Source organism: Ceratotherium simum, chromosome 35 (assembly GCF_057802395.1).
Source record: "Ceratotherium simum simum isolate JZ-2026a chromosome 35, ASM5780239v1, whole genome shotgun sequence".
Classification (NCBI taxonomy): domain Eukaryota; kingdom Metazoa; phylum Chordata; class Mammalia; order Perissodactyla; family Rhinocerotidae; genus Ceratotherium; species Ceratotherium simum.
The window spans coordinates 22,740,538-22,762,837 of record NC_141934.1 but is presented as its reverse complement, the minus strand read 5'-3'; the positions used below and the strand labels follow the sequence as shown (position 1 = coordinate 22,762,837).

The 22,300-nt window shown below is 57.8% G+C and overlaps 1 protein-coding gene across 6 annotated transcripts in view; it reads left to right on the top strand.

Annotated features, from left to right (window-relative positions):
• Positions 1 to 22,300, top strand: part of CUX2 (cut like homeobox 2) — a 249,458-nt gene that overhangs the window by 206,577 nt on the left and 20,581 nt on the right. For 5 of the 6 annotated variants that reach the window (XM_087423311.1, XM_087423309.1, XM_087423307.1 and 2 more), the window contains 12 exons: positions 4,242 to 4,376; positions 7,071 to 7,194; positions 8,745 to 8,821; positions 9,675 to 9,741; positions 10,338 to 10,386; positions 13,982 to 14,086; positions 17,065 to 17,256; positions 17,379 to 17,437; positions 18,156 to 18,204; positions 18,275 to 18,395; positions 19,452 to 20,105; positions 20,860 to 20,961. In XM_087423311.1, coding sequence (XP_087279437.1) covers positions 4,242 to 4,376; positions 7,071 to 7,194; positions 8,745 to 8,821; positions 9,675 to 9,741; positions 10,338 to 10,386; positions 13,982 to 14,086; positions 17,065 to 17,256; positions 17,379 to 17,437; positions 18,156 to 18,204; positions 18,275 to 18,395; positions 19,452 to 20,105; positions 20,860 to 20,961 — 1,734 coding nt within the window. The remainder of the gene's footprint in view (positions 1 to 4,241; positions 4,377 to 7,070; positions 7,195 to 8,744; positions 8,822 to 9,674; positions 9,742 to 10,337; positions 10,387 to 13,981; positions 14,087 to 17,064; positions 17,257 to 17,378; positions 17,438 to 18,155; positions 18,205 to 18,274; positions 18,396 to 19,451; positions 20,106 to 20,859; positions 20,962 to 22,300) is intronic. The other variant, XM_087423310.1, reaches the window with a different exon arrangement.

The following is a 22,300-nucleotide window of genomic DNA, read 5'->3' as shown; positions in this document are numbered from 1 at the left end:
GGGTGTCACGGCAGGGATCTGACCCCCAGCCTCCCAGCCTGGCCCCTCCCCCTGTGTCTGAGGGTGGCTCTGGGCATCTGGAGGATTCACAGCGTTCGCACCTCTTGTGTCAACTTCAGCTGTGAAAGTGTTTAATCATCACCCTCCCTGAGCATCCGGCTCTAAGGGACAGGCCCAGGGCCAGGAGCGCTCACTTCATCAGGACCCCACCCCTCTCTGATGACATCCAGTGTTGGTTGATAGGCTTGTAATAGGAGTTTGAAGGCGGAGCCCAGAGAGGTCTGGTACTTTGTCCAAGGTCACACAGCAAGCCGGCAGCAAGCCCAAGAAGAGAGCCCTCAGTCTCCTGCTTCCGGCCTAATCATAAGAAATTCCCCGAGCCCTGCCTCAAGGCAGCTTGGCCCCCTGCAGAGTCACCTGGCCCTGGGTTCAAATCTCACATCTGCCCCTCTGAGCTAGGCGATCTTGGGCTCAGGGCATCTCGTCTCTCGGCCTTCATTTCCTTGTTGGAAAATGAAGATGGCAGCATCCACCTTACCGGGCTTCACCAGGGGGAAGTGACTCCGCCTCCCTGTGCCTCAGTTTCCCCATCTGTAAAATGGGGAAACAACAGGCCCTACCTCACAGTGTCATGGTGAAGACTGAAGGAATTCCAATCCATTTAAAGTGCTCTGGCTGTTAGGATTTGGTCTCAGCCTGACTTTGGCTGAGTCATCTAAACCCCCCCACTTTCTCCCTCAAATTGAGGAGCCAGGAGGCAGTGGAGGGTGGGAAGAAGAAGCCCCAGGGCCCACTCAGCCCTGCCCCCAGCTGGCTGGCAGACTTCAGGGAGGTCACCGAACCCCACTTTCCCCGTCTGTGCACTGGGGGATGTTGACAAACTGACCTCATAGGTGTGACTTTCCAAGCTGGAGTCTTTGGGCCCCAGAGTGGGGATCAGAGCAGGATTATTGGGCTCTGGGTCCCCGGGCACTGATGGGAACATATGAGTTCAAACCCTGTCCCGAGACTCTGCGGGGTGTCACCCTGCAGACGGCGGCTACCAGAACACCGAGACGCCAGACATGCTGTCTCCTCTGAGGGTGGTAACAGCCGCCGACACTTAGCAAGCCCTACTGTGCGCCTGGCACTGTACAAACCTCTGCACACGACCCCTCACCCTATCCTCACAACCACCCCTGCAGGCACGGCCCCATTTTACAGATGAGAACATGGAGGCCCCGAGAGGTAAACAACTGTCCAGAGGTCCCTAAAGCATCCTGACGCTCTCAGTCTCTCTTCTACTCTTTCACTAATAATTCCTGGGAAGTAGGAACTGTGATATTTTTCCCACTTGATAAGTGGGGAAACTGAGGCTCAAGGCCCCATGGGATTTGGGCCTAGAGCCGGACTTCAGATTCCATGAGCTTAACCGCTGTGTTCTGCTCTGTACCAGCAAATAAAGGCGAAAAGACGGAGCCTTGGGATCCGCTGAACAAGTGCTGAGTGTCCACCCAGCCCCACTCCTCCAGCCGCTCCCGGGGCACAGGGGTCGCTTCCCCGGGGCAGAGTGCACCAGCAGCAAGGAGTGACCGCAGGGCCTCCGGGCAGAACGAATGGGGGCAACGACATCTTTTGTCTCCTGAGTGTAGTCTTTTGGCCTGGACGGGCGCATGGCCAGCCTGGCCCCCGAGCCATGGCTGGATCTTTTCCACCTGCTTGGAGCCAGAGCGAGCCCTCCGTGGCTCTCCGTGGCCCACTCGGAGCTGCACCCTCCCGTGTTTATCTAACTTCCCTGACCCCGGCAGGCGCGTGTCGCCTTTTTCTTCCTTTCTCAAAATCCAGGACACAATAGGAAGCGTTTCCTTGAACTTATTAAAAAATCCAGACTTGTAAATTAATTTGTCCGTGTTGTACAAAGGCAGTGCAGATGGACTCATTAGCATGCACACAACAAATAATTATAGATGAATTTTTAGCTGGCCTGCCTAATGCGCTTGCTGGGTTAATTATGTCAATGTATAATTACATCAGCCCGGGGAGACATAATGGCATACCCCGCTGAGCAGGCCCAGCCTAATGACGGGGCGTGGGGGGAGTGCTGACAGAGGAAAGACGGCCGCCTTCCCACGCACCTGCTTACCTCGGCACAAACGCCCATTGTCCCAGCCTCCCGCCACCTAAACAAACAGGCGGGAGGAGATGGATACAATGCAGAGGCGACCTTGTTCCAGCCAGACCTGAAGGCCCCCACGTACAGTCACTGCCCAGTTTCTTCCATCAGCAGATATTTATTGGGTCGGACTGTGTGTCAGGCTTCATTCACCCATAGGGGGTCTAGTGGGGGAGCAAAGACAGATGCGGTCCTGGCCCTGCCTTGTTGTGGAGTTTGCAGTCCAGTAGGTGTTAATTAGGTGGACTTGCAAATCAATAAAAATTTTAAGTACAATGAATGCTGTGAAGGAAAGGTGCAGGCAGCTGGGAGAGCTCATATCGGAGGACTGACCGGTCAAGGAGGGCTTCCTGGAAGAAGTGGCATTTGAGTTGCAAAGACGAGTAAGCATGAACTGGCTGAAGGGTGGGGGGGGGGGGTCCTGGCAGAGGCTCCTGCCTGCACAAAGGCTCTGGGGTGGGAACATGCATTTGAGGGACTGAGAGAAGGTCAGTGTGACTGGTGCTCAGAAAGGCAGGAATAGCAAGGGCTTCCATTTGTTCTGAGCTGATCAAGTGCCAGGCACATGTTAAGCCCTTTCCATGAATTCTCATCACAGCCTCATGAAGTTGGTACTTGTATGTTGAGGCCTTGAGAGGTAGAGTTGTCAGCCGAGGTCACACAGCAATCCCAAGAAGCAAGTACGGATTAGACCAGGACCTGGGGAGTCTGACTCCAGGGTCCGTGCTCTTAATCCCTCTGCCTCCCAGCAGAGAGCAGTGGCCAAGAGATGCTGGCGGGAGACCCCAGGGGAGGGACCAGGGAGAGAGAGGGCTCCGGTGCAGCTGAAAGGACTGTGGACCGACCCAGGCCCCTCGGTCTGCAGAGAGGACGCCCTGGCTTTCCTGGCCCCCGTAAACACTCGCGGGCAGCTGCTGGGGCTGACATGTCCACACCACTTGGACAGGAAGCCTTTGTGGCATCAGAGAAAGAGACCTAGACTCGAGTGTCACCTCCCCCCTGCACCAGTCACCTGACTTCTCTGAGCCTCAGTTTCCTCATCTGTGAAAACGAGTTAGATCCAAGCCGCCTCCAGGGATGCCAGGAGCATCGTGGGAACCCATTCCACGGACGGGCTTTGTAACCTGGGAGATGCCACGCCGACCTCTGGCATCACCCAGGTGCTCTTAGTACCTGCCCGAGGGCGGGGGGGGGGGGGTGCCACCTGGAAGGAGAGGTGGGGGATTCCAGATCTGAAGGAAGAGCACGTGCTCGCTAGATGCCAGGGTGGGGGAGGAGCAAGTTCCAGGCGGAAGGACCTGCGTGTTCCTCACCTTCTAGCTCTTGGGAGATTGGGAGGCATCCAGGTGTGTATTTCCAGAAAAGCCATTATTTAATGGGCTTTAAATAATCGACCGCGTGTGTCACAAATGGTGGTGTATTGGGCCCAGGTCCACAGAGGGGCACCCCAACGATCACATGTGCAAGGATGCTGTTGGGGAACCGCAGGTGAGGGAGAACGGAGAGAGAGCTGGGAGAGGCGGGGAGCTGGGGAAGCATCCAGACCGCGTACAGCCTCAGGAAGCGCTGGGCGAGCCCTCGGGGGAGCCCTCGGCCCTCAGAGCAGTCCCCGCTCCCGGAGCAGGTCTGCTGCTATCCGCTTCCTGCTGGCCCTGGCTGGGAAAGCCCGGGAAGTCAGACGGATGGATTTCAGGATCCAACAGCTGGGGGGATGGGGGGATCCTTGCTCAGTGGCGCTCCCTGTGGTTGGAGCGTGCAAGACACAATCTCAGGGCTGCCACAGATGGCATGGTAGAATCCAGAAAATGCAGTTATTTTGACAACTGTTTTTATTATTCCCAGCTGGGCAGGACACCCACACCCATGGGGACCACAACGCTCCCCTGAGCAGGTGCCTGAAGAAGGCTGCACCCTCATACAGCGGAAAGTCCCTGTTGCGCCCCTAAGCTATCAGAGAGACTCCAGGCGGCTCCTGTGGATGGTCCCCCACCCCAGCTTCCCGTGGAGGCACCCACCACGCTCCACGGCCTCAGCCTGGGTGTCCCCAGCCCCCAGGGCCCCACCACCCCTGTCCTCTCTCTCTGTGCAGACCCCGTGCCTGTGTTTGAGGCGGCGCGTAGCCTAGACGACAGACTGCAGCCCCCCAGCTTCGACCCCAGCGGGCAGCCGCGGCGAGACCTCCACGCCTCGTGGAAGAGGCACCCCGAGCTCCTCGGCCCCAAAGGTACTGATAAGGCCTTCACAGGATGTCCATAATAAACAGTTGGGCTGTGGATCTGCAGTACCAAATTCAGCCCGCCTTGGGCGGCGGTGGGGGGACAGGGACCTCGACTTGATCATTTTAGATGCGGACGGGTTAAGGTACTCTGCTGCTGAGAGACCAACACCAAGTCTCAGAGGCTGCGTATATCTGAAGGGTGGGGAAGCTGCAGGGGGTGCTCCACGCAGTCACTCGGGGACCAGGCTGCGGTGGTCCTGCCGCCTTCAACACGCGCCATCCAGAAGCACACTGAACGCTGACAACCGGCCAACAGGCAGAGAAAGAATGCGGAGGGTCACGCCGAGATCCAGGCCCGGGAGGAGCACACTCGCTTCCGGTCACATCCCATTGGCCAAAACTCGGCCACGTGGTCACACCCTGCTGCAAAGGAGGCTGGGAAATGTAGTCCAGCTGCGTGTCCAGGAGGAGAGGGAAAGGAACAAAATCCAGGAGGGTGGTTAAAAAATTCAGCAGGGAGGAGGGGAAGAGTCAGATGTAGGGACACTTGTCTAAGGAATGAATGAGCAGGATTTACCTCCGAGATCAGCAAGGTTACCTTTTTTCTGTAAAGGGCCAGGGAGTAAATGTTTCAGACCATGCAGTTTCCGTGGAAACTACTCAGTTCTGTGTGACAGCAGCCATGGAGAATATGTAAATGAGTGTGCATAGCTGTCTTCCAATAAAACTTTATGTACAAAACAGGTGGTGGGCCGGGTTTGGCCTGTGGGAAGATAAAATGGGCTGAGGCCTGTCAGGTGAGAGCTTGACAGGAAGTTGCTTCTCAGGAAATGTCCACTCTCTGACACTCTCCATGTCACAGCTCCCTCCCTTCCCTCCATGTGCCTAGTGAGCACCTACTGTATGCCTGGCCCTGGGCAGAGTCTTCTGGGGAAGACTTACAGTGACTAAAATACAGCACCTTGCCAACTCTGTTCCTGCACCCGGAATGCCCTTCCAGCCATCCCTGACAAGCCAGGACCTGGCAGTTCTTCAGCCTCAGCTCACGTATAGGCGCCTCTATGAAGCCTCCAAGGTTCCCCAGCACGTCCTTCATCTGAGGTCCCCCGGGCTGTGACCTTCCCTCTGTAGGAATAATAGCAGCTTTGGGAACCACCTCCCGAAAGCGTTTGCTCTGTGCCGTGAGCCTTTCACACAGCATCCCACTGTCTCCCGGCACCAAGCTTCTGAGGGGTCACTGGCCCCACTGTACAGGTGGGGAAACTGAGTCAGAGGCAGCAGGTGGCCACACGGGCACTCAGACCAAGGGCCCTTGACCTCCTCCCTGGGCTGCATTTCTCCTTGAGGACACTTGTCACTCTGCGTCATGATGGTCAAACCTCGTCTTTTTGTTCACTGCTATAGCCTGAGCACCTGGAACATTCCCCGTGTTTCTGTGTGTGTGTGTGTGTAAGAACGAGCCAGGCCCTGACCAGTGTGGCAGCCCCTCGAGGGGCTCACTCTGCAGTCCCCCCACATCTGCACTCACCATTGCACCAGACTCATGATAGGAGCTTAATGACTAGGACAGGACTTAACTGAGTCGCTCGGGCCCAGATTTTGGAGTTCTTGAGCCACCCACCCTAGACGGCCGGCCCCTGAGCACTCTGTCTCCCTGTGATGAATTCAGTGCTGAAGGCACACACTGCCCCCAGGATGAGCCGCCACAGAGCCTGAAAGGGGACATGATGTTTCTCTGCCCTGGGCACCTGCAGGTGAGGCGGGCGATGACCGAGCGTCTGAGTGTGCGCCCCGACTGTGGGGAGGGAACAGTGTGGGGGGTCCTCGGTAAGTCAAACCCCGAGTTACCGCAGGGCCCAGCAGTTCCCCTCCCAGGTCTGTACCCCAGAGAATGGAAAACAGGTGCTCAAACAAAAACGTGACATGAATGTTGATAGCAGCTTTCTTCACAACAGCCAAATGGTGGAAACAACCTAAATGTCCACGAATGGATGAGTGGAAAAGCAAGATGGGGCGTACTCATAAGACGGAATATTATTCAGCCATGAAAAGGAATGGAGGTCTGATACACGCTACAACCTGGATGAGCCTTGAAAACATTATGCCAAGTGAAAGTAGCCAGTTGCAAAAGGACCTACATTATGATTCCAGTGATCTGAAATGTCTGCAATACGCAAATCCGTAGACAGAAAGCAGATGGGTGGTTGCCAGGGGCTGGGGGAGGGGCAATGGGAGTGACAACTGCTTAATAGGGACGAGTTTCCTTTTAGGGTGGTGACAATGTTCTGAAGTGAGTGGTAACAGTTGCACAATATCGTGAACATACTAAATGTCACTGAATTGTACACTTTAAAATGGCTAAATTGGTGAATTTTGTGTTATGTTTATTTTACCACAACGTTTAAAAAAATAAGAAGGCCCAGGAGGCGGGAACAGGTCTGAGAGAGGAAGGGAAGCCTCTGGTGAGCTGTCCGAGGCTGGCGCCGTGGGGACTCGACTTTCATGCCCGCGCGCTCGCCACAGCTGCAGCCCAGCCGTCCATGATGACAGTGATCCCGACAGCCGTGCTCCCTCCGACGCCCGAGTGTGGGAAATTGATTCTTGTCCCAGCACGATCGGTCGATGGATCGGGTGTGCCGAGAGCGGCTCTGGCTGTCCCCTGCTCTCAGCGACGGGTGGCCCCTCTTTTTCTCCCTCCAGAGCAGAGAGAGGGGACGTCTCCGGCCAGGCCCACGCTGACCGAGGGGAGCCGCCTCCCGGGCGTTCCCAGCAAGGCCCTCCTGACAGAAACTTTGCTGCAGAGAAATGAGGCAGAGAAACAAAAGTGAGTGGGGGACAGGCAGGCCCCTGCTGCCCCCTGGCCGGGAGGTGGGACCCAGAGTCACCCCTGCCTGCAAGCCTCGGGGAATCCAGACACAGGTTGGAGATGGAGATGCAGCCTGGGTTCGAGCCCCCCCTTAGCGGCTCAGCTGCCAGCCCTGGGCAGGTCACATCACCTCTCTGAGCCTCAGTTTCCCCATCTGGAAAATGGGGCTAATGTCAGGGTTGTCCAGGGAAACAGAACCAGCAGGATTTCTTTTTAATGAATTAAGAGATGTAGTTCAACGATTGGCCTGGCAAGTCTGAACTGGTCGAGCCAGCCAGGAGGCTGGAAACTGTCAGGCAGGAGTCAGTGCTGCAGTCTTGAGGCAGAATTTCTTCCTCCTCGGTTTTGTTCTGAAGACCTTCAACTGATTAGATGCGGCCCACCCACATTATTGAGACTCTTCTCCTTTACTTAACGTCAGCTGATTGTAGATGTTAACCCCATCTACAGAATCCCTTCATCGCAACACCTGGGTCAGTGTGTGACTGAGTAACTGGGTACTGTAGCCCAGCAAGTGGACACATCACACTGACCATCACAGGCAGTATCACTTCCTAGTGTGCCGTGGGGATGGAATGAGGTGACGCCTTAGCTCAGTGCTCACGCGGAGGGGTGCGTAGCAGTAGGTGGTCGCCCTTACAGCTGGCGCCGTGGTAAAAACGTATGGGTTCCTGGGGCGTTTCTAGGACAGTTCTCTGGTGGTCATTTCATTTATCCTTTCTTTCATTCACTTATTCCTTCCTTCATTCATTCCACATATTTGTGGAGCCAGCTGCCGTGTGCCAGGCACTGTTCTGGGGACACAGCAGTGAATACAGTGGACCAAACCTCTAGTGAGGAAGACACAAATCAACAAGATAAATAAATGGTGTGCTGGATGATCAGGGTTGTGAAGAAAAACAGCAGGAGGTGGGGGTGTAAAATGGGCGGCTGAAGTTTTAAACAGGGTGTTGGGGGAGGCCTCACAGAGAAGCTGAGCACAGCCCTGAGGAGGTGAGGGCGTGAGCTCTGCAGGTGTATAGGGGCAGGGTGTGACAGGGAACAGCCAGTGCAAAGGCCCTAAGGCAGGAACAGGCCTGTTAGCTGGAGTGGAGGGAGAGGGGCAGGATGTCAGATCGAGGTAGGCGGGGCCCCTTCCTAGAGTCACTTCAGACCATGTAAGGCCCGGGGCTTTGCATCAGCTGTCCCCCAGTGCAGCCAGGTCCCCACGCTGAATGTGCCTCACTACACCAACCGAGCAGACCCATCAGAAACCCCATTTTACAGATGAGGAAACTGAGGCCCAGAGAGGCCAGGTCACGGCTGCTGCAGGCCCCCTGGAATGCTGCCAGAAACGTAACTGGCAGCCACAATGGAGGGCACACGGCCAGCAGAAGAGCAGGGCAGCCAGGCGGCTGCCTGTCGTGTGTAAGGGCTTGTTATAGAGACGGGTGCAGACCGCAGGGTGGCCGAGGGGCTAGGAGGCCGGGGCGGGCCGTCCACACATCTGCAGCCCCGTCTCTCCGCAGGGGCCTTCAAGAAGTACAGATCACTTTGGCAGCCAGACTGGGGGAGGCCGAGGAGAAGATCAAGGTCCTACATTCTGGTATGTGTCTGGCACGTGTCCCCTGCCCTCACGCTGCGACCCGGCCATCAGACCAGGAGGCCCAGAGGGAGGAGCGGGAGCGGACGGTGACACTGTGAACACGGGCTCAGGTGTTCTAGAATCAGGAAGGCAAGAAGGGAGTTGGGAAGGGAAAGACCTACATTACCCAGCAGGGGTCTGAGCCCCAGTCCCCGGAGGCCACACTGCCGTGGACAGAGGGCTTGAGAGAGAATTAAATCAGGAGGGGCAAACGCAGCGTCTACAGGGGCCGGGCATGCCACCAGGCCGGCTGGGTTAGGGAAGGCAGTAGGACAGGGTGGGGACTGGGGCAAACAGGAGAACCAAGGCCTTGTCTGAAGAGGTGGCTCCTGCTGAGCACCAGCCAGGCACTGCCGTACGGCCCAGTGTGGCCGGTCCCTTTAGTTTTCCTAGAGAAATCAGAACTCTGGGGTTTTATGAGAAATTCCTCATTTATTATAGTATACACGTATCTGTTGACTTTGTTGCTCCTCCCCATCCCCCTCACCTGCCGGGTCTGGAACTCAGGGTGGGTGAGCTCATGGGAGGATGGCCCCCCAGGGCCTGGAGTGACTCGGGGCAGGCCACGCAACAGACGGCCCTCCCTTACCCGGGTCCCCTGAGCCTCACAGACGCTGAGGATCATCTGGTCTGCCCTCCACCTGGCCGCTCCACAGCCCTCCCGCCAGCATGAAGCCCCTCTGGGGCCAGACACTCGCTCCTGTCGCCAGTCCTAACTGAGAGAATGGCTTCCCTCACCACCCCAGGCCCCACAGATGAGTGGCTCCCACCCCCTGGGGCGCAGAGCCTCACCCTGGCTCTTTACTTTTCCCAGCGTTAAAGGCCACGCAGACGGAGCTGCTGGAGCTGCGGCGGAAGTACGATGAGGAGGCGGCGTCCAAGTAAGTGAACACGCTGCTGGGGTATGCCTCCTCCCTCTAACCCTCCAGACCTGCCTCCTCCCTCTAACCCTCCAGACCTGCCTCCTCCCTCTAACCCTCCAGACCTGCCTCCTCCCTCTAACCCTCCCAGACCTGCCTCCTCCTCTGACCCTCCCAGACCTGCCCCCTCCCTCTGACCCTCTAGACCTGCCTCCTCCTCTGACCCTCCCAGACCTGCCCCCTCCCTCTGACCCTCCCAGACCTGCCTCCTCTTTCTGACCCTTCTCCCTCTGCCTCTCTGCCTGAGCCTCCCATTGCATTGAGCACCCTCTGCTCCCCGCGGGCACAGGCACACAGCTGTTCACCAGTCATTTGCTGTGCCGTCAGAGCGGCACAGACTGTAAATGACATCCTGGGTCACGGGCTGAGCAGGATTTGCTGGGCAGGGGCCTCCGCCTCGCCCCAGCCTCCTGGGGCTGTCCCCACTCCCCAGCTCCGCAGTCCAACCCTCCAGCGCGAGACCCCTGAGTTCAGGCAGGAGCTGGGGGTGTGAGGACGGGCCGGGGCCCTGGCGGCCAGCAGAAGCCCTCCCTCAGGGCCTCGTCTTTCCGTCTCAGGGCGGATGAAGTCGGGCTGATCATGACCAACCTGGAGAAAGCTAACCAGGTGAGGAGACGTGTGCCGGGTTCCTTCTGCCCGGGGTGGGGTCTCGGGCTGGGCTGGAGGAGGAGCTGAGCTCAGTCAACGTGTATTGAACCGCGCGCCCTGCTGAGTGCCGGGGCGCAGGCCATACCCTCACCAAGCTCTCGGCGGGGAGGGCGCGGTGCAGACAGAATGCTGGGAACGAGGGTGACCCGGGCAGCAGCAGTCAGGGAAGGGGCACCTGACCGAGACTCAGGGGTCAGAGAAGTTGTCCCGGAGGAGGGCCCTGGAGCTGAGCCCTGACGAATAAATGGAGAACGTAGAGGGATGGCACTCCAGGCCATGGAACAGCCTGGGCAAGGGCCAGGAGGCAGCCTGCAGAGCCAGCTGGGAGGCCTCTCCGGGTGTCTCCGGGGAGCAGGAGGAGGGAGCAGAGCAGTGACCAGCGATCCCAGCCCGCCAGTGTCCGTCCCCAGGCCAAGCTGGGACACGGGTCTCTCCCAGCCCGACTGAGTGAGGAGCCATGTTCCACAGAGCTGGGGGTGGTGACAAGGGACAAACCCAGGGCTGCTTCTCTCCTCCCCTCCCTCCCTCCCCATGCGGGGTGTCCCCCAGCCTCCTCACTGACCCCAGCCATGCCAGCCCAGCAGTGAGTGGACCCCAACCCCTCCCTGGGGCGCCCATCTTCTAGTGCCCCTCAAGCCTCTCCGAGTCTCCGTCTTCACATACACGCGTGGGGTTCCCTCGTCCTGCCATCCTCTGGCTTCGCTTGTGTTGCCATCTGCTGGGCAGAGCTGGGCAGGACTTTGAAAGGTGAGGCGTGGTTGTGCGGTCTGGTCTGGAGTCTCGTGGGCCCCCCAGTTCTCTCCCTCAGCTCCCTGCAAGGCTGGCAGTGGGCGGCATGGCCAGGAGGGGCCAGCGATGCGACAGGGCCGGTGGTCCTTCCCCTGGGGGTGGTTGAGCGAGGCCGGAGGACGACACTGCGGCCGGGTCCTAAAGCCCAGCCGCTGTTCTTTTGAGGAAGGGTGTTCCAGGCAGAAGGCACGCAGAGGCAAAGGCCCAGAGGCGTGGCCGTGCGGGCACCCGGGCAGGGCGCTCCCTCCTGCAGAGGAAACCTGGGAAAGAATAGCATTTTTAGGTTAATTTTTGGAATAGGTAATCTATTTACACAGTTCAAAACTGCAAAAGGTACATCAGGGCATGCCCGGGACCTCCGTGTCCCCTCCTCTGGCAGCCTCTCTTCCCAGTTTCTGGGGTCTCCTTCCAGAGATGCTCCATCCAATCACAAGCCCATGAATATATCCATTTTTAACCCTTTTTAAAACAAAAGCGATAGGATAATATACACACCCTCCTGAACTTACTTTTTCCATGTACGTGTCTTAGAGCTCCTTCCGTCTCCATCTAAAGCGGTTCCTTCTGTCCTAGGGCTGCGTGGTGCTGCGCCACGTGGGCGCACCGTCCTCTAACCCGGGGGAACTTTCTGTAAAGGGTCAGAGCGTACATACTGCAGCTGTGCAGGTCTCCGTCACAGCCGTTCAGCTTTGCCATATGGGAAAGCACAGACGATATGGAAACGAATGGGCGAGGCTGTGTTCCGGGAAAACAGGCAGACACAGGCAGCGGGCTGCCGCCTGCCGACCCGTGGTCTGACAGTCCCCTGTTGAGGAACACTTAGGGTACTTGCAGTCTTTTCCCATCATCCTTAACACCGCAGTGAACAACCTTGTACAGAGATCATCTCAGACGTGCACGCGCCACTATACAGGGTGAATTCCTAGAGGTGGAGAAAAGAGATCGCAGAGTGGTTGCAAGAGGGAGCATTTTTTAAAAATGTTTATTTTTCGGAATATAAGACTAAAACCTGCTCATTATAGAAAGGGTGGAGAAGAACGTAAATGTCATCATGTTAGGTTTTTAATATCTGTGTTTATTAACTATCCTGAGTGTGAGCAAGAGGATGCTGGAGCAGAGCAGATCAGTATTAGTACTTACTTAGTAATGACCACAGCCGTTTGCCCCAGGTCTGACCCTGGGGGACAAGCTGAGAACCAGGCGTCATCCCACATGCACCAGAGTTTGTCCCGTAGGCGAGGCACCCCCAAACGTGAGTGTGGTGACGTCGGAGATGGGCCTCCTGAGAGAGGGAGAGACCCCTGTCTCCCGAGCGTCAGGAGGAACAGGACGAGGACCCTGGGTGTTTAGTGTTTGGACTGTACCTCCGTCTCCCCAGGGGAAGATCCGACTAGTAGCTTTAACCCAGCTTCACATCCCAGCGATGTGTCCGTGGCCTGGGTCTCACCCCCCTGAAATGGAAACACCCCTCCAGGGAGGCAACTTTGGATCTCTCACAGGCTCCTCAGTCGTCAGGTGACTTCCAAGGCTTGTCTTTCAGCCCAGATCCCAAGTTTCAGTCACATTTGCTCAGAAACCCCTAACTGGGCAGAAGCATAAAAATATTTTCTCTACCACCCCACACACCCACAAGCTTTCCCCAAACAAAACTGACTTGAACCATGTCTGGAACAAGGCAGGATCCCAATAAATAAATAGCAAATTGACTAAAAGTAAATTAATGAGACGTGAACAGGATGTATGTGGGTCTCGTGTGCGTGTAGTGGGCACAGCATCCTGATTGCCAGGGTCAGCGTGTGAGTTAAACATAATCACAATGACCAGTGTCTCCAGCTGAGGGCGAAATACAGCCCAGCTCTTGTAATTTCCTGAGTAGTGGCCCAAGCCCCCGTACACCCTGATGAGGTCAATAAAGTAACCAGTTACTGACACACTGGTGTGTGATGGGCATCAAGCTAAGAGACCTCATGAGCTATATTCCACCAGGTCACTTACTTTGCAGAACAACCCCATGAGACAGTTGCTTTTATAGTCCCCGTTTTACAGATAGGGACACTGCGGCTGGGGAGAGGAAGTCTCTTGCCCAAGGTCACACAACCAGGAAGTGAGAAAGTACAGATTTCCCTCCAAAACCACAGGCTACGTTGTTAACATTTGGGTCCTTCCTTCCGGGCCTTTTTCTTAGAAATTCTTAAGGAGTTAAGATCCACCATAGACCCAGTTTGGTCAACTGTGGCTTCCGATTTCGATGTATTTCAGCACGCCCCTGCAGTAGATGTATTTTATTCCCCCCATTTCACAGAAGGAAAACTGAGCCCCAGGCAGGGGAAGGGACCTGCCCAGGGGCCTGCAGCAGCCTGTGGGCTGGGAAGACGCCTCTGCGACGCCCTCCAAGACTCCTTCTAGGCCCGGTGGCGTGGGAGCTGGGGACAAGCTCTGGCCTTCTGACTAGCCTGGTCTGAAGTTTCCTTGGCCAACTGACGTGGCCTGGAAATGTGTGAAAACTTGCCAGTCCCGTCAAGACAGCATCTCCCTTCCTCCCTAGTGCAGTGGGAATGTTCCGGCTCCTCTCGGGGTCCCACGCACCCCAGGGGAACCCAGAGCCAACTTGAGGGTCCAGGACGCAGCAAGTAGGACCCCGGGCCCTCGGAGCCCTGCCTGCCCAGCCCCTGCCTGAGACGGTGGGGGAGATGGCAGAGGGCCAGGGTGGGGTCCAGCAGGCCCGCTCACCTCTTACCTACGCTTACCACATTCTCCTCCCCAGCGAGCCGAGGCTGCCCAGCGGGAGGTAGAAAGCCTTCGGGAACAACTCGCCTCTGTCAACAGCTCCATCCGCCTGGCCTGCTGCTCCCCACAGGGACCCGGTGGGGTAAGGACGGTGGGAGAGCCGGAGGAAGAGTGGGAAAGGCCGTGTTGGTGGGTGTGAATACATGGGTGAGATTGTGTGGGTCAGTCTCGTATCTCTGCGGAATTGTGCACATGCATGTGTATGGGGCTCTCTGCATCCAGTGGGCGTCCCATCTTAACTGCCAAGGTCACTGTGTACTTAAACCTAATTATCATGACTTGTGTTACCAGCTGAGGGTCCAAATATAGCCACAGCTCTTTTAACTTTTCAAGCTCGAGCTTCCATACACCCTGATTAACAGGAAGTCCAGTATCTTCCTTTGGAGGCCCCCCGTACCCCTAGTTGTCCAAAAATGCCAAGAACTTACTCAGGCCAAAGAGGATCTTTCCTCTTGCCAGAGGCCCGGCAAGGGGGGCTGAGAGGGTGGGTTTGATCAATAGGGCTGCAGTGCAGTTTTGGTGGCTGCCACCAGGTGTCGCTGTTGGCCACTGGTCTCTACAGCTTGGTGGATGCATGGGACCGCTGGGGACGCCCCGCTGGTTCTCAGTCCCCTCCAGGACTGCGGTAGGGCCGCATACCAGGATCTGAGCCATTGGTTCCCAAAACACACTAGGGTGATTCCCATGGGGCTTCCCAGCCAGCCACACACTACAAAGAGCCAGCCTTTGACCATCACCCATGAGGTTCCTGTGTTAAGCCTGGTTAGTCAATATATCTTTCTCTTTCCTCCTGGCTGGTGCTCCTATGGGGTCCTGGGGTTTTAGTCAGAGACACCCAAACCTACTCTCCTGCATATATGAAGCGTCTCTGCCCTTTGTCTCCCTGAAAGCCTTGGGTTCCCTGTGTAAATCGGTCCACCTTCTTTCCAGATCTCTGCACCAAGGAGTCACAATTCCTTCCATAAGAACAGGTCTGCGCCAGGGTGATTTGCAGTCTCCACCCATGAACTCGAAGTGGCCAGCATAATTTTCACTTCACCTGACACCCTGATACACAGACCCCCATGTGTCTGTGTCTGTCTTTCTGTTCAAATATTAGAAAGTGTCTCTCTGAACATGTGTTACTGTGTGTGTCTATTTGTGACCTTTGCGCAAATGACCGTATGCTTCATCTAACTGTGCCTCGGTTTCCTTGTCTGTACAAGTAAGACCTGCCTTACAGGATTATTGAGAGGGTTACATGTAAAGTACTAAAATGGTGCCTGGCTTATGGTCTGTGCTCAGTGAATACCTGATGCTTCTAGTATGATTACTCGTGTGTTTGGGGCGTGTCTGGGTGTTATTGCTCATGAGAGCGTGTGGCCTCCTGGAGCCCATACATGTCTGTGTGTGTCTGCTGACACGTCCATATGAGTGTGTCTCCTGATGGCTGTGTATTTCCGTGTGTGTGCGTGTCAGCACGGGCAGGTGCCTGTGTCAGTGTGTGCTGTCTGTAGGCATGTCCACCTGTGTCTGTGTCCCAGGAGACAGTGCGTATGTGTCAGTGAGCCTGGATGTCGCACAACGCGGAGAGACAGGACGAGTGAGCTCTTGAGCACGCCTCACAGAGAACTTGCTGATGGTTCTTAATTAACCCCCACAGAAGCCGGCAAATGCCTGTGCTAATCAGCCACGGGGAACTTTGCTGGTTTGGGGGATGAGCTTTTCTGGGCACAACAGTGGCGCTCGATGCTAATTAATTTAATGTGTAATGGCATCCGCTTCCTGTTTTAATTGGCGTTTATCTCCGTGGAAGAATAGCCGGGGTGGTAGTGGTGGGTTGTTGTTTTCGTAAGCTTCTTAGATTCATTTGTAACTGAGCTCAGGACCAGCCTGACTTCAGGTCCTCAAACAGCAGCCTCTCCATCTTCGTCCAGGACAAAGGGGCCGTTCCCTGACACCTGGAGAAGCTGTGGGGGTTGGGGCTGGCGGCAAATGAGGAGGAGGAAGGATGCACCCCTAAAGTGGCCTCTGGCTGCAGGGTCTCAGTCTAGTCCTGAGGGTCTCTTGCTGCCTCGAATGGACGTCCCACTGGGTAGGGCCTGTGTGTGTCCAATTTAGAAACCCAAACCTTTGTCTGTGAGGTTCCCTCTGCTGGGAACACCTATCCCCGTCTATCCTCACCCAACTCACTGCTTCCTATCTTGTTCGTTTTTAATGAAATATGTTATTGAAGTATAATATACATAAGGGAGAACGTGCATATCATAAGTGTACAGCACATCGAATTCCTCAGAATGAACGCACCCACAGCCAGCGTCCAGATCAACAAGCAGAACATCCCCTGTGCCCGAGCAGCCCCCCGCCTGCCCCCATCCAGGTGTTACTTCCCAAGAGGAGCCACTCGCCTGACAGCACAGATTGGTTTTGCCTATTTTTGTGTCTGATCTTAATTGAATCACACACACTCTGGCGTCTGGCTTCTTTCACTCCATGTCGTATCTGGGAGAGTCATCCATGCTGTGTTGCAAGTGGCTGTAGATGATTCGTTTTCGTTGCTGTATAGTATTCCGTTGTGTGAATATACCACAGTCTGTGCATCTGTTCTCCTGCTGATAGGCATCTGGGGGGCTTCCAGTTTGGGGCTATTACAGAGGGGGCTGCTGTGAACACTCATCTTGGTGTCTGTGCATCTTGGTGCACAGGGGCCTGCATTTCTCCTGCACAGATACCAGCGAGTGTAAGCAAATCTGGTCACCTTCAGTGGATGCAACTGAGCAATTTTCCAGACCGCTAACTTGTTCTTGACCTTAATCACTGTTGAGACACATCTTCCTCCAGAAAACCTTCCTTGCCCACTCCCCCTCCCTTCTGATTTAGTTTCAGGAATAGAGGCAAAGGCATCCAGGCTGGTGGGACCCGCCCGAGCAAAGGCTCGGAGGTGGGAAACGGGAGGCGCGGGCCTGTCAGAAGGGGGTGCTGTACCTCGGGTGGATCTCCCGTCTTGTTTGGGACTCAGGGGTGGGGAGGCCAGCCCTGCAGCCCCCAGCCCCATGCCTCTCAGCCCCTCTTTGTCCCCAGGATAAGGTGAACTTTGCCCTGTGCTCTGGCCCTCGGCTGGAGGCCGCCCTGGCCTCCAAGGATCGGGAGATCCTGCGGCTGTTGAAGGACGTGCAGCACCTCCAGAGCTCTCTGCAGGAGCTGGAGGAGACCTCTGCCAACCAGATCGCAGACCTGGAGCGCCAGCTCAGCGCCAAGTCCGAGGCCATCGAGGCAGGTCTTGGGGCAGGCGGCGGGCAGACGGGAGGCGGGCAGGGCGTCCCCAGGCGGAGGGACAGCCCAGCCGGCCCTCCAAGCACGGGGACCAGCCTCACCATCTTTGTTTGCTCTTCTAGAAGCTGGAAGAGAAGCTCCAGGCACAGTCTGACTATGAAGAAATTAAAACAGAGCTGAGGTACCGTGCGGGTGGGGCTCCAGAGCCCCCACCCCCTTCCCTGGGGTGGCGGCGAGGGGCCCTTGGCAAAGTTCATCATCTTCCTCCCTCTCACCAGCCCCCACTTTGTGGTACCCTTGTCTCCTCTCCACTGACACCTTGGGCATCAAAACTTAACCTTTGGGCCGGGCCTGTGGCTTGGTGGTTAAGTGCGCGCGCTGCGATGCTGGCAGCCCGGGTTCGGATCCCGGGTGCGCATTGAGGCACCACTTCTCTGTCCATCCTGGGGCCGAGTCCCACATACAGCAACTAGAAGGGTGTGCAGCTGTGACATACAACTATCTACTGGGGCTTTGGGGGCAAAAAAATAAAATAAAATAAATAAATAAATAAATAAAATTTAAAAAAAAAAAAAAAACTTAACCTTTGCCATCTTGAGCTGCCCGTAGGAGAACACGCGAGCTGGCCTTGTTGTCGGTGCTGCAACTGGGGGGCAGGGAGGGGGTGATGCATTAATCAGATTAGCTCGCCGGCCGCTGTGAGTCGGTTACCGCTCCAGGTGACACTGGAACCAGCCCACAGGCCTGCTGTTGCAGTGAGTCCAGCGTCACGTAGGGTCTGGGGGGACGGGGGCACTTGTTCGCAATCAGGATGATGAGCAGGGGGAGGTGCCTCCTGCAAGGCCTCTCCCCAGGCCGGGGAACCTGGCTGGCCTCCGACTCTCCACTTTCCCTGGCAGCATCTTGAAAGCCATGAAGCTGGCCTCCAGCACCTGCAGCCTCCCCCAGGTGAGCATCCCCGCCACTGTCCCCGCAGGGCAGGCCGCCCCCGAGAGCCTTCCAGCAGCCGTGCCCTCAGCCCGGCTTCCTGTCTCTGCAGGGCATGGCCAAGCCCGAAGACTCCCTGCTGCTGGCGAAGGAGGCCTTCTTCCCCGGGCAGAAGTTCCTTCTGGAAAAGCCCGGTCTTTTGGCTGGCCCTGGTAGGGGAGGAGGGGTGCTCTCGGGGATGAGGGGCCGGGGTAGGGGCTGCCTGCTCTCTGGTCTTCATGGCCGTGGACCACTGCCTTCCATGTGTGCAGAACAGTGATGGAGAAAAGGGGTGCACATTGATTAAGTGCCTGCTGTGTGCCTGGTGCTGAGCCAGGTGCTGTCCACAGCTAGGCCAGCTGGCAGCTGTGCCGAGGGGTGTCCACACCCACACTCGAGTACGCAGCTCGCTCGGGCCCTCCCCAGGCCCCCGAGAGGCTCCGATCAGCCCCAAGCCCTTGTGAGCAGCAGGAAGAGGTCACGGGGCGAGGAGGGCGCTCTCTCCCCAAGATCGCCTTCTCAGCCTCTCGCCCCTTCTCCCCACACGGCGGCTCCACGCCCTTTTAGCTGCGTGGCCCCCGCCAAGACTCTCTGCCGCCTCTGTTTGCTCATCCGTAAAATGGGGGCAGTAATGGGGCCTGCTTCCCAGATGCTGTGCTCATGGGAAGCGCAAACACGTACGACAAGATGGGGGGCCCAAAGCGGGGCAGCCTGCTGGGGTGGGGGTTAATCCAGACTCCGGGGGTGCTGTGCTCAGTTACTGTTCTTGACGGCAGGAGGGAGGGCTCCCCAGAGCCGGCATGTGGGCCGGCCGTGAAGGATGGGGATTTGGAATTCGGGGCGGGGGAGGTGCTGGCAGAAGCAGCCAGCGGGCGCCCTTCAAGCTGCTGGACGCCATAGCGCTGTCTCCCCACCCCCTGCCCTCTCCTCCCCCGTCCTCCCCCCAATTCTGTCTCTACGTCTGTGTCTCTCTCTCACTGTCTCTGTCTCCCTGTTTCTCTCTCCCCTCTGTCGCTTTCCTTCCCTCACGTTATTTCTCTCTCCCTGTTTCCCTGTCTGCCTGTCCCTCGTGTCTCTTTCTCTGTGTCTCTCGTTATTGCTCTGTCTCTCTCTGTCTCTCACTGTCTCTGTCTCTGTCTCTCTCTCTCCCCCTCGTCGCCTGCTTCTCTGTCTTCCTGTCTGTCTCTCCCTCTTCCTCTGTCTGTCTGTCTGTCCGTCTCGCGTTCTAGAGGAGGACCCTTCGGAGGACGACTCCCTCAAGGACTCGCTGGGCATGGAGCCGTCCTACCCGTCCCCCCCGCAGCTCCCGCCGCCGCCGGGCCCCGAGGACCCGCTGTCCCCCGGCCCCGGGCAGCCCCTGCTGGGCCCCAGCCTGGGCCCCGATGGCCCTCGGACTTTCTCGCTGTCCCCCTTCCCCGGCCTGGCCGCGGGGGAGAGACTGGCGGGGGACGCGCTGCTGCCCAAGCACATGATGCCCCCGGCCGCCTTCAAGGGGGAGGCGGGCGGCCTGCTGGTGTTCCCCCCGGCCTTCTACGGCGCCAAGCCCCCCACGGCCCCGGCCACCCCCGCGCCCGGCGCTGAGCCGCCCGGGGGCCCCGAGCCGGGGGCCGGGGGCGCGGCGGGGGCGGAGGAGGAGCAGCTGGACACGGCGGGGATCGCCCTGCAGGTGAAGGAGCAGCTGCTGAAACACAACATCGGGCAGCGCGTGTTCGGCCACTACGTGCTGGGGCTGTCGCAGGGCTCGGTCAGCGAGATCCTGGCCCGGCCCAAGCCGTGGCGCAAGCTCACGGTCAAGGGCAAGGAGCCCTTCCTCAAGATGAGGCAGTTCCTGTCGGACGAGCAGAACGTGCTGGCTCTCAGGACCATCCAGGTGCGGCAGCGAGGTGAGGGCGCGGCCGGGGCCGGGGCCGGGGCCGGGGCGGGGGCACGGCTCCGGGTCCAGAGCCTGGCTCTGCCACCTCAGCTGCGCCGCCTGGACAGGCGACCGCGCCTCTCCGTGCCTCGGTCTCCCCCCTGTAAAACAAGGAAACATCCTCGCTCCCTCCTTCCGGGGGCCTGTGGCTCCCCCCGGCCCTCTCGGGCCAGCTCAGGCTGATAAAGGGGGGAAGGCTGGGGCCCAGGGCTGCCCTGGCGGGGACTCCTGAGCACCTCCCAGCCTCAGTTTCCCCATCTGCAGGATGGCCTGGGTGAGCGCCAACCTTGCCAGACTTGGTCTTTAGGGTAATCCGTGTGAAGGGCCCAAGCTGTGACCTCACAAATGCCTGAGTTTGAGTCCCCTCTCTGCCATTCACCTACTGGGTGACCTCGGGCAGCTCACTTCAGCTTCCTTGTGCCTCGGTTTCCCCATCTGTCAGCCGCCTGGGGGGTCAGATGGGTACAAAGCATGGAGTAACTGCTTGAGAACTGTTAGCTGTTGTGGTGGCTGCCGTCATTATTGTTTCTGTTATTATTGTTATTTCAAGCAGAATCACTTGTGGGTCCACAGACTAGCTAAGCGGTGGTCCTAGCACACACACTCACGGTCTGGCCCTCACTCTGAGGGAGGAGGGGACCAGCCCTTCGCCCCTGGGGCCCAGCTCCAGGGACTGACCCCCAGCACGCAGGTCCCCACGACAGAGGCCTCCTTGCCTCCCCCAGGCAGCATCACCCCGAGAATCCGCACACCGGAGACGGGCTCAGACGACGCCATCAAGAGCATCCTGGAACAGGCCAAGAAGGAGATCGAGTCTCAGAAGGGGGGTGAGTGTGACCGTGGCGGGCGGGGCCTCGTCCCCCTCGTCCCCCTCTGTCCACCCCAGGGGGGTGTCCAAGAGGGTCAGAACCTCTTCGCCTCTTTCACAACCCGCAGCCAGGCGAGGTGTAGGCCTGGAAAGCACCAGGTTTGTGTTGTCCGGTGTGGGAGCCACCAGCCACGTGTGGCTGTATCCACTTAAGTAAATTAAGTGAAATTACAACTTCACTTCCTCGCTGCCCCACCCCATAGCACAGGTGACGGGCGCGGCCGTGTCGGGCAGCGTGACTGCAGGACACGTCCCTCTGCGCTGGGTTCTGTTGGCGGCGCTGGTCTGGCTTGTCTGTCCTCAGCTTTCAGGAGGCACAGGGATCAGGAACCCCACAGGAGCTTGTCGGAAGCACAGAGGCCTGAGCCTCTCCCCCTGACCGTCGGGCCTCCCTCCTCCTTGAACCTCCAGCTTCTAGTTCCCAGGAGACGCTGTTCTCCTGGCTCCCTCCCGCCTCTCAGACCGGGCCCTCTGCACTTTCCCGGTGGGCGCCATGTTAGTCCCTAGTGCTGCCGTTCAGCCACAAACTCAGTGGCTAAAAGCCACACAAATTCGTTCTCGTACAGTTCTGGAGGTCAGGAGTCCAGAATAGTCGAGGTGTCAGCAGGGCTGTGTTCTTTCTGGAAGCTCTAGGGGAGAATCCGTCTCCGTGCCCCTTTCAGCTCCCAGAGGCACCCGCACTCCTTGCCCCGTGGCCCCTTCCTCCATCTTCAAGGCCCGCATCATGGCATCTTCTGTCTTTCTCTCTGACCTCCTGCCTCCCTCTTATAAGGACCCTTGTGATGACGCGGCCCACCCAGATAATCCAGGATCATCTCCCCAGCTCAAGACCCTCACGTCTAGTCACACCTGCAGAGTCCCTTGTGCCACGCCAGGTGACATAGTCACAGGTCCCAGGGCTGGGACGTGGACGCCTTGGGGCCCATTATTCAGCTTACCACAGCACTTTCTTCATCAGCCCCTCGAATGCGGGCCCCCCCGGGCTCCCCCCAGGCCCTCTGACTTTCCTGCTCTTCCTGGGTGAGTTAACCCACTCCTGGAAGTTTCAACAACCAGCAAGGCCCGCGTCGCTCCCCCTCCAGGCCAGACCCCTCTCCAGAGTTCCGGAGCCACAAGCCAACGGCCACTGGGCATGTCCACCAGGGTCCCCGCTGGCACCTCAAAGTCAGCGTGTCTGAGAGGATCTCACGGTCTCCCCCTGCCCCTCACTCAGGGCCCAGGAACCTGTCACAGATGGTGCTAGAACCCAGGGTGGGGTGAGGGAGTGTCCTTGACCCCTCCCCTCCGACAGCCGGTCA